The 15,424-nt window shown below is 41.5% G+C and overlaps 2 protein-coding genes across 3 annotated transcripts in view; one reads left to right on the forward strand and one right to left on the reverse strand.

The window, feature by feature from the left end:
• Positions 1–12,953, reverse strand: part of SNRNP40 (small nuclear ribonucleoprotein U5 subunit 40) — a 33,626-nt gene extending 20,673 nt beyond the window's left edge. The window contains exons 1-4 of the mRNA XM_061148424.1: positions 12,754–12,953; positions 10,390–10,519; positions 8,935–9,028; positions 7,251–7,416 (exon numbers count right to left, since the gene is read on the reverse strand). Of these exons, the coding sequence (XP_061004407.1) occupies positions 7,251–7,416; positions 8,935–9,028; positions 10,390–10,519; positions 12,754–12,897 (534 nt within the window). The 5' untranslated portion in view covers positions 12,898–12,953. The remainder of the gene's footprint in view (positions 1–7,250; positions 7,417–8,934; positions 9,029–10,389; positions 10,520–12,753) is intronic.
• Positions 12,954–13,130: 177 nt separating this feature from the next.
• The window catches only part of ZCCHC17 (zinc finger CCHC-type containing 17), a 47,516-nt gene continuing 45,222 nt past the window's right edge, over positions 13,131–15,424 (forward strand). For both annotated transcript variants that reach the window (XR_009693819.1, XM_061148425.1), the window contains exons 1-2: positions 13,131–13,224; positions 13,306–13,454. The gene's annotated coding sequence lies outside the window, so the exon portion shown is untranslated. The remainder of the gene's footprint in view (positions 13,225–13,305; positions 13,455–15,424) is intronic.

Genomic DNA, 15,424 nt, shown 5'->3' on the forward strand with positions numbered 1-15,424 from the left:
GCAATAGATCTGAAAACAATAGCCTACATTCCTAGTATAGGTTCCTAAGTACCCAAGGAAGAAGAATGACTCTTACTTTCAAAATATTGTGGGTTTAAATTAAAAAAAATAATAATTTTTTTTTTTTTTTAACTGTTTGGTGGCTCCCTGATACATGAACTCAAAGTTTTTGTTGTTCAGTTGCTAAGTCATGCCTGACTCTTTGGAACCCCATGAACTGCAGCACACCAGGCTTCCCTTTCCTTCACTATCTCTGGAGTCTGCTCAAACTCATGTTCATTGATTCGGCGATGCCATCCAACATCTCATTCTCTGTCACCCTCTTCTCCTGCCTTCAATCTTCCCCAGCATCAGGATCTTTTCCAATGAGTCAGCTCTTCCCATCAGGTGGCCCAAGTATTGGAGCTTCCGCATCAGTCCTTACAACGAATATTCAGGGTTGATTTCCTTTAGTATTGACTGGTTTGATTTGCTGTCCAAGGGACTTTCAAGAGTCTTCTCCAGCAACACACTTCGAAAGCATCAATTTTCAGTGCTCAGCCTTCTTTATGGTCCAGCTCTCACATCCGTACATGATTACTGGAAAAATCATAGCTTTGACTATATGGACCTTTGTTGGCAAAGTGATGTCTCTGCTTTTTAATCTGCTGTCTAGGTTTGTCATAGTTTTTCTTCCAAGGAGCAAGTTTCTTTTAATTTCATGGCTGCAGTCACTGTCCAGTGATTTTGGAGCCCAAGAAAATAAAATCTGCCACTGTTTCCCCATCTATTTGCCATGAAGTGATGGGACCAGATGCCATGATCTTCGTTTTTTGAATGTTAAGTTTTAAGCCAGCTTTTTCAATCTCCTCTTTCATCTTCAAGAGGCTCTTTAGTTCCTCTTTGCTTTCTGCCATTAGGGTGGTGTCATTTACATATCTCAAGTTACTGGTATTTCTCTCAGTAATCTTGATTCCAGCTTGTGCTTTATCCAGCCTGGCATTTTCCATGATGTACTCTGCATACAAGTTAAATAAGCAGGGTGACAACAGACAGCCTTGTCATACTCCTTTCTCAGTTTTGAATCAGTCGTTGTTCTATGTCTGTTTCTAACTGTTGCTTCTTGACCTGTATACAGGCTTCTTAGGAGGCAGGTAAAGTGATCTGGTATTCCCATCTCTTGAAGAATTTTCCAGTTTGTTGTGATCCACACAGTCAAAGGCTTTAACGTATGTAGTCAGTGAAGCAGTAGTAGATGTTTCCCTGGAATTCCCTTGCTTTCTCTATGATCCAGTGGATGTTGACAGATAGATTTCAAGGAATTAGATCTGATAGAGTGCCTGAAGAACTACGGACAGAGGTCTGTAACACTGTACAGAAGGCACTGACCAAAACCTTTCCAAAGAAAAAGAAATACAAGGCGGCAAAGTGGTTGCTTGAAGAGGCCTTACAAACAGCTGAGAAAAGAAGACAAGGGAGTAAGGAAAAGAGATTACCCTACTGGATGTAGAGTTTCAGAGAATAGCAAGGAGAGGTAAGAAAGCCTTTTTAAGTGAACAATTCAAAGAAATAGAAAAGAACAACAGAATGCAAAAGATTTAAGATCTTTCCAAGAAAACTGGAGATAACAAGGGAACATTTCATGCAAAGATGGGCACAATAAAGGACAGAAACAGCAAGGACCTAACAGAGCAGAAGAGACTAAAAGAAGTGGCAAGAATACACAGAAAAACTGTACAAAAAAGGTCTTAATGACCTGGATAACCACAATGGTGTGTTTACTCATCTAGAGCCAGACAACCTGGAGTGTGAAGTCAAGTGGGTCTTAGGAAGCATTATTACGAACCAAGCTAGTGGAGGTACTCGAATTTCAGCTGAGCTATTTCAAATCCTAAAAGATGATACTGTTAAAGTGCTGCACTCAGTATGCCTGCAAATTTGGAAAACTTAGTAGTGGCCATAGGACTAGAAAAGGTCAGTTTTCATTCTAATCCCAAAGAAAGGCAATGCCAAAGAATGTTGAAACTACTGTACATTCCTAACTTAAAGGGCTTGACTTTATTTTGCCTACCGTGGAACTTTCCCAGGGCAGAGGCATTTGTCTAAAACAATTAAAGGCAAATACATTAGCTTCTGCTGGCTAGGCAATGGATAACAGTTGGGGCAAACAGGAAAAGCTGGGGAATGAGAGAGTTTGGAGAGTAAAGGCTTTGAAAAGGTTTGACATATACTTGGAACTCTAGGAGGCCACCTGAATGCCCATGGCTGGACATATGCTTAGGAAAGACCTGAGAAGGCCCTAACCTCTCACCTCTTGCTGACCACAAGAGGATGTGAAGGCTAATACAGAGTTATAAACTGTCAGGCTGAGAGGTTAAAGGAGGCTCCTACACACCCACACAGCCAATCCACAAAGACTGGCAGAGTCTTCCCTGCCCCACCAGGTGATTAAGGATATTTCTTCTGAATCATTTGTGAACCACTGAGCTGATGAAACAGAGATTTCAATGTCTACACATGACAAAGCCAAATAGATGGAGAAACAAACAATGGAAACAGTGACATACTTTATTTTGGGGGCTCCAAAATCACTGCAGATGGCAGCCATGAAATTAAAAGATGGTTGCTCCTTAGAAGAAAAATGATGACCAACCTAGACAGCATATTAAAAAGCAGAGACATTCCTTTGCTGACAAAGGTCTGTCTAATCAAAGCTCTGGTTTTTCCAGCAGTCATGTATGGATGTGAAAGTTGGACCATAAAGAAAGCTGAGTGCCGAAGAATTGATTCTTTTGAACTGTGGTGTTGGAGAAGACTCTTGAGAGTCCCTTGGTCTGCAAGGAGATCGAACCAGTCCATCCTAAAGGAAATCAGTCCTCAATATTCACTGGAGGGGCAGATGTTGAAGTTGAACCTCCATTACTTTGGTCACGTGATATGAAGAACTGACTCATTAGAAAAGACCCTGATGCTGGGCAAGATTGAAGGAAAATTCATTTAAAAAAGCAACCATCAAAAGTTTAGTGTGGTTTTTCACATGTACTCCTTTGAAATCCCTTTGTTTAATCGTTAATTTAAAAAAACCCAGAGTCAAAAACTAGTACCAAGGAAAGAATAAAGTGTACAAAGCAGTGTGTCCTGTGTACCCTTGAAATAAGTTACTATTTCTAGGCTTCATTTTCCTCCTTCATAAAGTGAGGATGCTGGAGGAGATCAGTGGCTCCCATAATGTCATACCTGCTATATCAGATCACTTGAGAACACATTTAACATTCTGATTCTTAAAAACACAATACCACTGATATTAGCATCCAAAAAAAAAAGAGAAACACTTAGGTGCAAATCTAACAAAATACGTGTGTGAGTTCTATAAGGAAAACTTAAAAAAATGCTAATGAATGAAATAAAAGTAGAACTAAATAAATGGAGAGACATTCCACGTTCATGGGTAGGAAGACTCAATATATCAAGATGTTCGTTCTTCCCAATTTGACCTATAGATCAATCATACTGATCAATACAGTGTCAACTAAAATTCCACCAAGTTATTTCATGGAAATCAACAAACTGGAGTTTACTCGGAAAGGCAAAACATCCCAATTTGCCAACACAATATTGTAAGACAAAACTGGAGGACTGACCCTACCCAATCTTAGGATTTACAATAAAGCCAATAATCAAGACAGTGCAATATTGACAAAAGAGCTGACAAATAGATCAATGAAAGAGAATAAAAAACCTAGAAATAGACCCCCATAGTCAACTGATCTTTGACAAAGAAGCAAAGGCAATACAATGGAACAAAGGGGACTTCCCTGGTGGTCCAGTGGCTGAGATTCCACACTCCCAATGCAGGGGACTCAGGTTTGATCCCTGGTCAAGGAACTAGATCCCATATGCTGCAACTAAGAGCTTGCATGCCACAACTAAAATCCAGCTCAGCCAAAAAAAAAAGGTTGGTGGGGAAACAAAGATAAATGACTTCAACAAGTTGTGCTGGCACTGTACATTCACATGTTTAAAAAAAAAAAGCACAATCCATGAAAGAAATCATTGATAAGCTGAACTTCACTAACATTAAACATTTCTGTGAAAGAAAATGTTAAGAGAATTAGAAGACAAGCCACAAACTATGAGAAAACACTTGCAAAAAACACATCTGTTAAAGGACTGTTATCTAAAATAAAGTACAAAGAATTCTTAAATTCAACAACAACAAACAACCAGGTCAAAAACTGAGCTTTAAGAGTTCTCATCAAAGAAAAACATTTTTTCCTTTTCTTGTATCTATGTAAGAAAACAGATGCTGCTGGTCAAACCTGTGGTAATCATTTCACAATAAAGTTAAGTCGAACCATCCTGCTGCATGCCTTAAATTTATACAGTTATATATGTCAATTATTTCTCAATAAGACTGGAAAAAAAGGTATTTTACATGATATATCATTGCAGAAATGCACAGTAAAATGACAGTACAATACAACCACACACCTACTAGAAAGGTCAAAATCCGAAACACTGACAATACCAGATGCTGATAAGGATGGGGAACAAAGGAATGCTCATTCAATGCTGGTAGGAAGACAAAATGGTGTAGTCACTTCGGAAGACAGACTGGCAGTTTCTTACAAAACCCTTAATATGCGTGCGTGCTCAGTCACTTCAGTCCTGTCCGACTCTCTGTGACCCCATGGACTATGGCCCGCCAGGCTCCTCTTTCCATGGGATAATCCAGGCAAGAATACTGGAGTGGGTTGCCATTTCCTTCTCCAGGGATAAGTATGAAGTGAGTGAAATGAGTGAAGTGAAGTCACTCAGTCGTGTCCAACTCTTTGTTACCCCATGGACTGTAGCCTAGCAGGCTCCTCCGTCCATGGGATTTTCCAAGCAAGAGTACTGGAATGGGTTGTCATTTGCTTCTCCAAACCCTTACTATAGAACCCAGCAATTGTGCTCCTCAGTATTTACTCAAAGGAGTTAAACACTTGTTGTTGTTCAGTTGCTAAGTCATATCAGACTCTTTGCAACGCCATGGACTGCAGCATACCAGGATTCTGTCCTCCACTATCTCTTGGAGTTTGCTCAAGTTCATGTCCATTGAGTCAGTGATGCTATCTAGCCATATAAGGTGAGTTAAAAGCTTAGGTCCACACAAAAACCTACACAGCTGTATAGAGCAGCTTTATTCATAACTGCCAGAACTTGGAAGCAAACAAGATGACCTTCAGTAGATGAATGGATAAACTGTGGCATATCCAACAAAGGAATATTATTCAGTGTTAAAAAGAAATGAAGTATTAAGTTGCTGCAAGGAAAGATCCCGCATGACATAGCATGCTGCAACTAAGACTCGACGCAGTCAAAGAAATTAAAAAAAAGAAAGAAAAAATACAGAGGAATCTTAAATGGTATTACTAGGTGAAAGAAACCAAAATGAAAAGACTATACACTTTATGATTCTAACTATATGACATTCTGAAAAAGGCAAAACTAGGGAGATAGTAAAAAGATCAGCAGTTGCCTGGGGTTGAGAGAAATGACTAGGCAGAATATAAAGCATTTTTCAGTTCAGTTCCCTCGCTCAGTCATGTCCGACTCTTTGCGACCCCACAAACTGCAGCACGCCAGGCCTCCCTGTCCATCACCAACTCCTGGAGTCTACCCAAACCCGTGTCCATCGAGTTGGTGATGCCATCCAACTATCTCATCCTCTGTCATCCCCTTCTCCTCCTGCCCTCAATCTTTCCCAGCATCAGGGTCTTTTCCAATGAGTCAGCTCTTCCCATGAGATTGGAGTTTCAGTTCAACATCAGTCCCTCCAATGAACACCCAGGACTGATCTCCTTTAGGATTGATTTGTTTGATCTCCTTGCAGTCCAAGGGACCCTCAAGAGTCTTCTCCAACACCACAGTTCAAAAGCATCAATTCTTCAGCGCTCAAGTTTCTTTATAGTCCAGCTCTCACATCCATACATGACCACTGGAAAAACCATAGCCTTGACTAGACGGACCTTTGCTGGCAAAGTAATGTCTCTGCTTTTTAATATGCTGTCTAGGTTGGTCATAACTTTCCTTCCAAGGAGTAAGCGTCTTTTAATTTCATGGCTGCAATCACCATCTGCAGTGATTTTGGAGCCCAGAAAAATAAAGTCAGCCACTGTTTCCACTGTTTTCCCCAACTATTTGCCATGAAGTGATGGGACCAGATGCCATGATCTTAGTTTTCTGAATGTTGAGCTTTAAGCCAACTTTTTCACTCCTCTTTCACTTTCATCAAGAGTCTCCTTAGTTCTTCACTTTCTGCCATAAGGGCATTGAAAATACTGTGTATGATCCAATAGTGCCAGATACATGTCATTACACATCTGTCCAAACCCATAGAATGTACAACACTGAAAGTGAACCCTCATGTAAACTATGGACTTTGGGTGACAATGATGTGTCAGTGTAGGTCCATCAACTGTAAAACACACATCATTCTGGTAGGGGAAGCAACGCATGCTAGGGGTAGCAGTTAAATGTGAAATCTCTGTACCTTCCCCTAAATTTTGTGGTCAACCCAAAATTACTCTAAAAATTAAAGCCTTGGGACTTCCCAGGTGGTCCAGTGGTTAAGACTCCATGCTTCCAATGCAAGAGGCCAGGATTCAATTCCTGGTCGGGGAAGTAAGATCCCACACCCATACGCTACGCAGTGTGGCCAAAAAAAAAAAAAAAAGTCTTTATTTAAAAAAAAAAAAAAAAATTCCATTCTAGACCTACTGAACCAGAATCTGGGCATTTTTTACAGGTTTTTCAGGTTATTCTGATATTCACAAAGGTTGGAACTCATTGGGTTAAATGACCTTTAACATCCCATCCTTTGTAACTAAAACCATATACTGACCTTTTTATATACTGACTTAAATTTCACAATATCCTTATAAGAAATTTATATTATTGTCACTAAAGACTGAGAAACTGAGGATCAGAAAAGTGTCACATAATTAAGTAAACACTAAGTCAAGAATCCAGTTATTCTTGGATGGTGGTCTACTTTATTCCAAGTAACAACTGTTCTACATGGTTGTAACAGTCTGTAGGATTCATCAAAGAAGGAAAAAAAAAACTCAACTGCTTATTATCTGAAATGTATTTTAAAGAGTGTCTGTTTTTGGAAATGTATGATGAAACAAAGTTGTGGAGAGAAGGGTATAGCATAGGTGGGGAGACAAGGTAAGTTTCACATTTTGTCACCTCAGAAACCCTCAACGGAGACAGACAACACCCACCTTAACTGTGCCGTCGTCACTGCCCGTGCAGACAAGCTGGGGGCCCCTCCTGGCCGGGTAGCAGGAATTCACAAAGGAAGTATGCCCCTTCAGTCTTTTCACCCTCTCGCCTGTTTCACTATCCCATACCGCCACAGTCTTATCTGTGGAGGCTGAGAAGAGCATACTAGAAAGCAAGAGGAAGAAAAAAAAGTGAAGAGAAGGAATAGCAATCTATCTTCCTTACTTGTCAAAATGCACCCAAGTCTTCAAGATCACTAACATGCTGTGCTCTGACAGCTTGGCACCTGCCTCGGGAAAGTCTCACCCAATGTACCAAAATCCTAATGGCAGTCTAGACCCAGTTATAAGGTCTACTCTAATAGATGTAAAAAAAATTTTTCCATTTGTCAGTCCACATGACATATTGTACATCTAATATGGCAGTCTTCTCAATCTTTCCCTTCTTTGTGACATACTACACTTTACACATCCTTCCACTTGAAAATGTATAATCACTCCCTGTTGCAGAAGTAAGACAGATAGTAGCAATTCCTGGCTCAGTAAATCTAACTCTTTCTCTAAAAATCAAAGCTTTTATTTTGCCTCTGAGAATGACTTCTAAGTTATGATGGATTTTATAATGATTTCTTTACTCAAACAGGAAAACTACACACAAGGCTATGTACCTGGTCATTCAAGGAACCCTAAAATTTTTAGAGATAGGAGCTGTAAGACAATAAATGTCTACTGAAATACTGAATGGGATTAACTAACTTTGTAGAATTACATTTTCATATCATCTGTAGTTATTCAATTGATAAAATATTTAAAATAAATGTCACAAAAAAACAGATAATGACAGTTGAATAATGTTAAGGGTAAAAAACAGCAGACAAGATTGCATTGTATAAGAGCTCTTTTTTTTTTTTTTTTTTTTGACTGTATGGCTTACAGGACCTTAGTTCCCCAACCAGGACTGAACCTGGGCCATGGCAGTGAAAGCACTGAATCCTACACACTGGACTGCCAGGGAACTTACACAAATAGTTCTTATACGTACATAAAAATCAAACTATTTTGAATAGGAAAAAATCTTGAGAGAAATATAACATAATATTAACAGTGATTATCTTTGGAATGGTAAAAATGTGGACAAAAAAAAATTTGTCATTTTCCTGCCTTTTTTTTAGTTTTCTTGAAACAGATTGTTTCATTACTTTTATAATGAAAAATAATTAATTTCTACAGAAGGAAATTATATTTTATGTCTTAAAAAAGAAAAAATTTCTGGCTGTTGAATGTTAGATAGATATTATAAATGCATACATGGAACAATGGCCTTCCCTGGTGGCTCAGACAGTAAAGAATCCATCTGCAATATGGGAGACCTGGATTCGATCCCTGGGTTGGGAAGATCCCCTAGAGAAGGGAACAGCTACCCACTCCAGTATTCTGGCTTGGAGAATCCCATGGACTGTATAGTCCATGTGGTCGCAGAGTCAGATGTGACTGAGTGACTTTCACATCGAACAATAAACACTTTACTAGGGGAGACAGTGATAGGATGATAAAGTGGTTGTCCAAAATGCAGTAATTTTTGATAGCACAAGCTCCTAAGAGAAAATTCAGGGATTAAATATGAAAGGACGCCAAGAAGAATTAACATAAGAAGCAGTTGTCATCCACTATGCGAAACACTCACCTGCCGTCGGTGTTATAATGAAGTTCCATCACTGCTCCACTGTGTCCCTTCAATGTAGCATAGTTATCGCAGTCACCATAGACATTCCACAACACTGTTAGGGAGATGGGGTTCTGTGAACATTACTAGGCAAAATAAAACTATTACTGGCCATTGAAAGGGTACTTAAGAATTCACTAGAACAACAGTTCTGAAATTATACTCCTTTGAAACACTATTAATTTTATCAGCAATATCAATCTTCTTTACATTAGAACAAAAATAATGCAGCATTTTCACATTTCATAAAATAAAAACATTTTAGATAATGGATATAATTTTTTAAATCTTAATTTTTCTCCCATACTTTAAAAAAGTTGGCACTCACAGCTAGTTGTCTCCTGTGAGTAGAAGCAGACTACAACATGATGGTACTTATGGGAAACTCTAGAAGCTGCAACTGACTTGAAGGTCACATGGCAATGACTTTATACTACATTTACTTAGTGTACATGTACTAAATACCTATCCAAGTGCTGGGGTAAAATAAGGTAAATGAATAGAGACAGTTCCAATTCTTAGGGGGCTTGGTCCAACACAGAGTGAAGTTTGATGAATATTATTAAGGAACACTATATATATAATAAGCTACTTAAGAGTTATTTTCCTGCTGATAAAACTGCTTCTAGTCTGTTTGATGAAATTAAGTATATCAGTAGTTAACGTATGTTCAGCTAAGATCCCTAAGCCTTCCGGAGACTTGGCCACGAGTAAGTTTAAGGAACACAGAACTAGAAACTGAAATCAAAACAGACATCATTCACCCTGAGGCACAGTTAAAAGAACAGAGTCAAAGGACCCATTTCATCTTACAATGTGGCAAATGATGCCAGAGGAAAAAGTGTCAGATGTTTCTGTTACCTTCTTTTTTGCTTTTTCTCATGATTTCTTCAATATGATTTCTACTTATTTTCCCCAAATGGGTGTTCCTGACTAGAAGCTGAGAATCTGGTAGCAGATCCAAGAGACAAGTACATTATCCAAGTGAGTTGCCCTGTTAGGATTTCCTCCTTCCTTCCTGAATGCTAAGATTCAGAGGCTATGGATCAAGAGAGCCTCATATCTTTGGGGAAAAAGTTCTCTCTCTCCTCCTTACTCTCATTAGCCTTAAAGTTTAGATCTTAAAGTTTAGGCTTGCTAAATCAGCTTGAGATTTGCCTCCATGAAGAGCAAATTCCCAAACTAGAGGAGCTCACTTTCCAGCAGGTGATATAACTCCTACTGTATTTACCACATGGACCCTAAGTTCTACACCCAAAATCATTCAGTATTTTCATGACTCTCTTTTAGCATATCAGCCACACAGTTTGTTATGTGATCAATTTAGACTGATACCTTTTATAGCACTGAAAGTTTTAAAAAATAATCAGTATTTGGCAGAGAGCAATTATTCCAGATTCAAAAATTATGCCTTACATATCAGTCGGTCAAATCCTGCAGATGCTAAGGTGGATCCATTGGGGTGAAACTTGCAGCAATACACTTCCCCTTCATGTCCTGAGAGAAGCATGATTGGGGCTTGAAGGGAGGAACATCTTGGAGGACCCTGAACAAATGAGAGAAGTACAGGGTAGTCATTATATACAAAGGAGACTGAAAAGTTGGGGAATGGGGAGTACAAGGAAAAGACAATGGAAACAATGATGGAGTGTATTTCTCCTGATTTAGAGAATAACAAGTGTTCTCATATAACTTATGCCTCCGATCTGATACTCTGTTGCTGAAGTTCCCAGTGTCTGTTACACTAACTCTCCTCCTTCACTTGCTCTCTCATAGCCAAATTTTAATTCCTCAAACATGTTAAACTTATTTCTGCCTCAGGATCTTTTGTTGCCCCTGATAGGATGCCTCTTCCCCAAGATCTTTCTGTGTGTGGTTCCTTTCCAATGCCTTCTCTCCAAAAAGTCTTTCCTGGAACACTCAAGCCCAAGCAGCACCCTACCTCTCTTTTGCATTTGATCAACACTACTGTTTTCCCTCGAAGAACTTATCAGTATCTGAAATTATGTTTCTTATGTATTTGTTTACAATTTGTCTCCCCTGCTCTGCCACAAGAAAAGCTCTGTAGTGCAGGAACCTTACCAGTGTAACATTACAGTTTTCCCAGTCTCTAGTTGGTTTAATGAATGAATGATTGAACTAAGGTTTCCAACAACCCTGCAAGGTACAGGTTATTGAAGAAAGTAGTTTTGATTACGGTCTTGGACATTAAGAACAGTCATAGTCGTGGGCAATTCAAAGAAACCTGGGCTGATATTATTGTCAGACAGAAGTACACTATTAGTACTCCGCAAATCTCCTTAGCAGTTTCCAGCTTACTCATTTACTCAAGAAATACTGTATCAGATACTGCCCCGGGCACTTAGGAAACAGTATTGAACAAAATAAAAAATGAAGCTTGTATTCTAGTGGGAAGGACAGAAAGGAAAGAGGGTGAGCAGAAACAAGTAGAACATATACACGGTGGCATGTGTTATGGAGAAAAACAAAGCAGCGATGCGGGTGAGCACAGGGTATGGCAATTTAAAATAGGCTGGTCAGGAAAGTGGAAAAGTGTTATCTGAGCAGAGATTGGCAAGAGCTGAGTGTGTAAACCATGTGGACACTTACAAGAGTATTTCAGTAGAGAGCACAGCAAATGCAAAGACTTTGTAGCAGGAGCGTGGAAGCCACTGTGACTGGTTAAAGGTGAGCAATGGAAAATTGGTAGATCAGAGAGGTCAAATGAAAGAGGGCAAAAGATTGCCAAGATTTCAGTTTTACTCTGACTGATGTGAAAAACCATGGAAAGTTTTCAGCAGGGGTAATATGATCTTATGTTTAGAAGGATTCCTCTGGCTACTGGGTTGAGAACAGACTGAGCATCCATAAACAGAAACAGGAATACCATTAGGATCCTACAGCAATAATGCCGGATGAGATAATAATGGCTTAAACCAGGAGCTAGTGATGGAGGTGGTAGAAAGTGTTAGACACTCACTCAGTTATGTCCAACTCTTTCTGACCCCATGAACTGTAGCCCGCCAGGCTCCACTGTCCATGAGATTTCCCAGGCAAGAATACTGGAGTGGGTTGCCATTTCCTTCTCCAGGGATCTTCCTGACCCAGGAATCAAACCCAGATCTCCTGCATTGCAGGGAGACGCTACCAACTGAGCTATGAGGGAAGTCCTATCACTTATTATATAAATTTGTTTCCCCGTCTACAAAATAAGATAATAATATTTCCTAACTCTTAGGAAGTTACCGAGATTAATGGAGTTTTTATTTACACAGCACAAGGGCTTAACAGATGGTAACTATTCTTTGGTTATTACTAATACCAGTGCAGAGAAACACAGGGAAAAGCAAGTGTCCCAAGTCCCCGAAATGAGCCAGCGGCATTCATTTCCTCCCTCGTTCATTCATTCATCCATCCATCCATCCATCCATCCAATCTTCCAAGTTTTCTGAACGTTTATCGTTTATTCTACACTGGATCCCTGGAACATTTAAGAAGTCAAAACCCTGATCCCGGTTTTGAGCTCAAGATCCTTAACTCTTAATTCTAACACCTCCTCACAGAGCGGTCAAGACGCTGAAAACGAGCGTCAAATAGAGAAACGCAGGGAGAACCGCAGGCTGTACGCCGCCTTTACTGTGTTTTTCTGCTTTAACTCCAAGGAGAGTCCCGCTCCGCTCGGGAGTGCGGGTTAAGGGCCGCGCAGGATCACCAGGTGCAAGCGCTGAAGAGAGAGGAAGATGAGCTGAGGGCCGAAGGCCGCCTGCTCCTTATACTCACCGCTTGCAGCAAGGCTCCCGGCGCCGCCTGCTGCTGCCCGGCTCCAGGGCCCGACCCTGCGGCTCCCAAGAGTAATTCATGTCGCTGCCGCTTGACTGGGACCAGTGGCAACTCTGGGCCCTTACGCTTCTGCTGTTCTATCATGGCGGCTGCCGCTCTCCTCAGGCCGCCACTGACCGCGCCGACACCCTCAGGCACCTCACGATTGGCTCGGACTTAGTCTTTCCCGTAGAACTTCCGGCCGATAGAACCCAATCGACTTCCAATATACCTCTCAGCACCGCCCCCTGAGAAGTTTCCTGTTATTGGTCAGTTCTTTCTGACATCACTAGGGTACGAATTTAGGATTGGTGGATGGAGCTGGAGTCCCGCCTAGGCGCGCTGTGTCTTGTGGGTGGAAGCTCACTGACTGGGTTTTGGTGTTTCGTGCAATGCTGCGAGGGGAAGACCAGAAGCTGACAACGAGTGAGTGTAAGGAAGGTCGAGGGGCGGGTGGCTGTGGGATCTGGAGGAGGCGCCTCCGTTGTGTGGTCTGAGGCTGGCCCTTCTCAGCTGCAGGTTTGATTGCAAGGAGCAAAGGGGAGCCTCGAGTTCCTAGAGTTTCAAGCTTAAGAGACGCGGGTTCGATCCCTGAGTGGGGAAGATCCTTTGGGGGAGTGCATGGCAACCCACTCCAGTGTTTTTGCCTGGAGAATCCCACGGTAAGAGGAGTCTGGCGGGCTACAGTCCACGGCGTCGCAGAGTCGGACACGACTGAGGCGACTTAGCACATAGCCTGGGTTCCCTTTCTAGCCTGGAGAAGAGTTTTGGGAGCCTCTGCACCAGCCTGGGGCCCTCGATGGCTGACTTCTTCAACAGTACCTTCCGTGCAGAGCCCTGAGCCAGGCGCTCCCAGGGAGAAAAGGCCCATCTCCTAACCTCCGCCAGGGTCCTTCCTGATTGAGGAGGCCGACTTGTCACTGCCATGATTCTGCAGCCTTTACTAGCGCCTCCTCAGTGTCCCTGAGAAAGATAGAGATGAAGGAAATGTCCGACTCTTGGCCTCCAGAGTACAGTTTTGTTGAGAAATTCGGACTCAGACCTGTGAACTAGGCCTTCTTCTCCGTCGTCCAACTAATGCAGAGAGCTGGGGAGACACTGTGAACCAAACATGGCCCCTGACTTCAGAGCTTTGTGTCCGGGGTTGGGGGAAAATAGATGCTCACCTGTGATCTCACTAGGAAATGTGAAGTACGGTGTGCTACCTAGGAGAGGTACGTGGTGTTATGAGTGCCTGAATAAACAGGAAGGCTTCTCTGAGGAAAATATGCCTGAACTGATAGCCTCAGGGAAGAATTATAATTAGTTGGGTGAAGCGAGGAAGGCAGAATGTTCCATCTAGAACAGCATGTGCAGAAGTCCTGTGGCAAATGCGAGAAAAATGACTAAAAGGCACAAAGAGGCCATTGTAGCCAGGAGAGAGAATGAAGGGGAGTGTGGTACAAGATGAAGCTGGAGGCCGGTAGAGGCCAGACTTTGTATCTTTTACTTTAAGATTAATGGGCAATAACAGGGTTGTTTTTTGTTTTTTTGTTTTTTTTTGCTGGTTGGAGAGGGTGGTGGTGTGGGGAAGGCAGCTTGATGCCTAGTGAAGACTGGGATATTGGTGGAACTGAGAGCCAGAGATTTCCTGGACTTCTTTGCACCTAAGATGAGAATTGAATTTAGAAGTGAGAGGAGGAGGGTGAAAGGTGCCCCGTTTTGCTGACAAATAAAGCAGAGGCTTTTTGGTTCTGTGAGTTTCTGTAGTGAGAGCCATAACTTTCTTATCATGGTGAAAACTGTTGTTTTGTGGGTTAGGAGTTGTTCCTGGGAAGTTCTACCAATACTTCTTATAGCCCTTTCAGTAATTTTGTAAGTCGCATAATACCTGGCAGTAAATCCCTTTCTGCTTAACCTAGTTAGAATGGGTTCTGATATCTGCTGCATTCCATCAGCGTAGAGGTGCTGCTGGTTAGGTGAGCTATAAAGACAGAGTTAAAGGGAAGTTAGGCTGTTGTTTGAATGATGGACTATAGAATCTAAGCTGAAAAAGGAAGAAACTGAAGAAAAAGGAGAAGGCTGATAGATTGGGAGAAAATAGAGGTCAGTAGGTCCTGGTTTCTTAGGAGGTTGGCTTCCTAAGTGGCTTAGTGGTAAAGATTCTGCCTGCCAATGTAGGAGATGCAGGTTCCATCCCTGGGTTGGGAAGATCCCCTTGAAGGAGGAGATGGCAATCCGCTTTGGACTGTATAGTCCATGGAGTTGCAAAGAATCGGACACAACTGAGTGACTTTCACTTTCAGTATTCTTACTGGGATAATCCCATGGACAGAGAAACCTGGTGGGCTACGGTCCTTGGGGTCGCAGAGAGTTGAACACAACTGAGTATGCAGGCATGCACGCTTATGAGGTCAACAAACAGTATTCTCTGCTAGAGGACTTCCATTTATCACTAAAGGTCTACTCAGTTGTCACCTTTTCAACTTTTAAACTTCCTTGTTTTCCCCAGGCCCTTCTTCTCTTTCTTGTTTACTTAATAATTTGAACCTAATCACTTTTTTGAAGCACTGATCTACTGCATTGTAATTGGTCACCATTATCCTTCCTTACATGACTAGGAAGTTTCTGAGGACAGAGGTGGTGATGAAAA

This window comes from Dama dama, chromosome 8 (assembly GCF_033118175.1).
Source record: "Dama dama isolate Ldn47 chromosome 8, ASM3311817v1, whole genome shotgun sequence".
Lineage (NCBI taxonomy): Eukaryota > Metazoa > Chordata > Mammalia > Artiodactyla > Cervidae > Dama > Dama dama.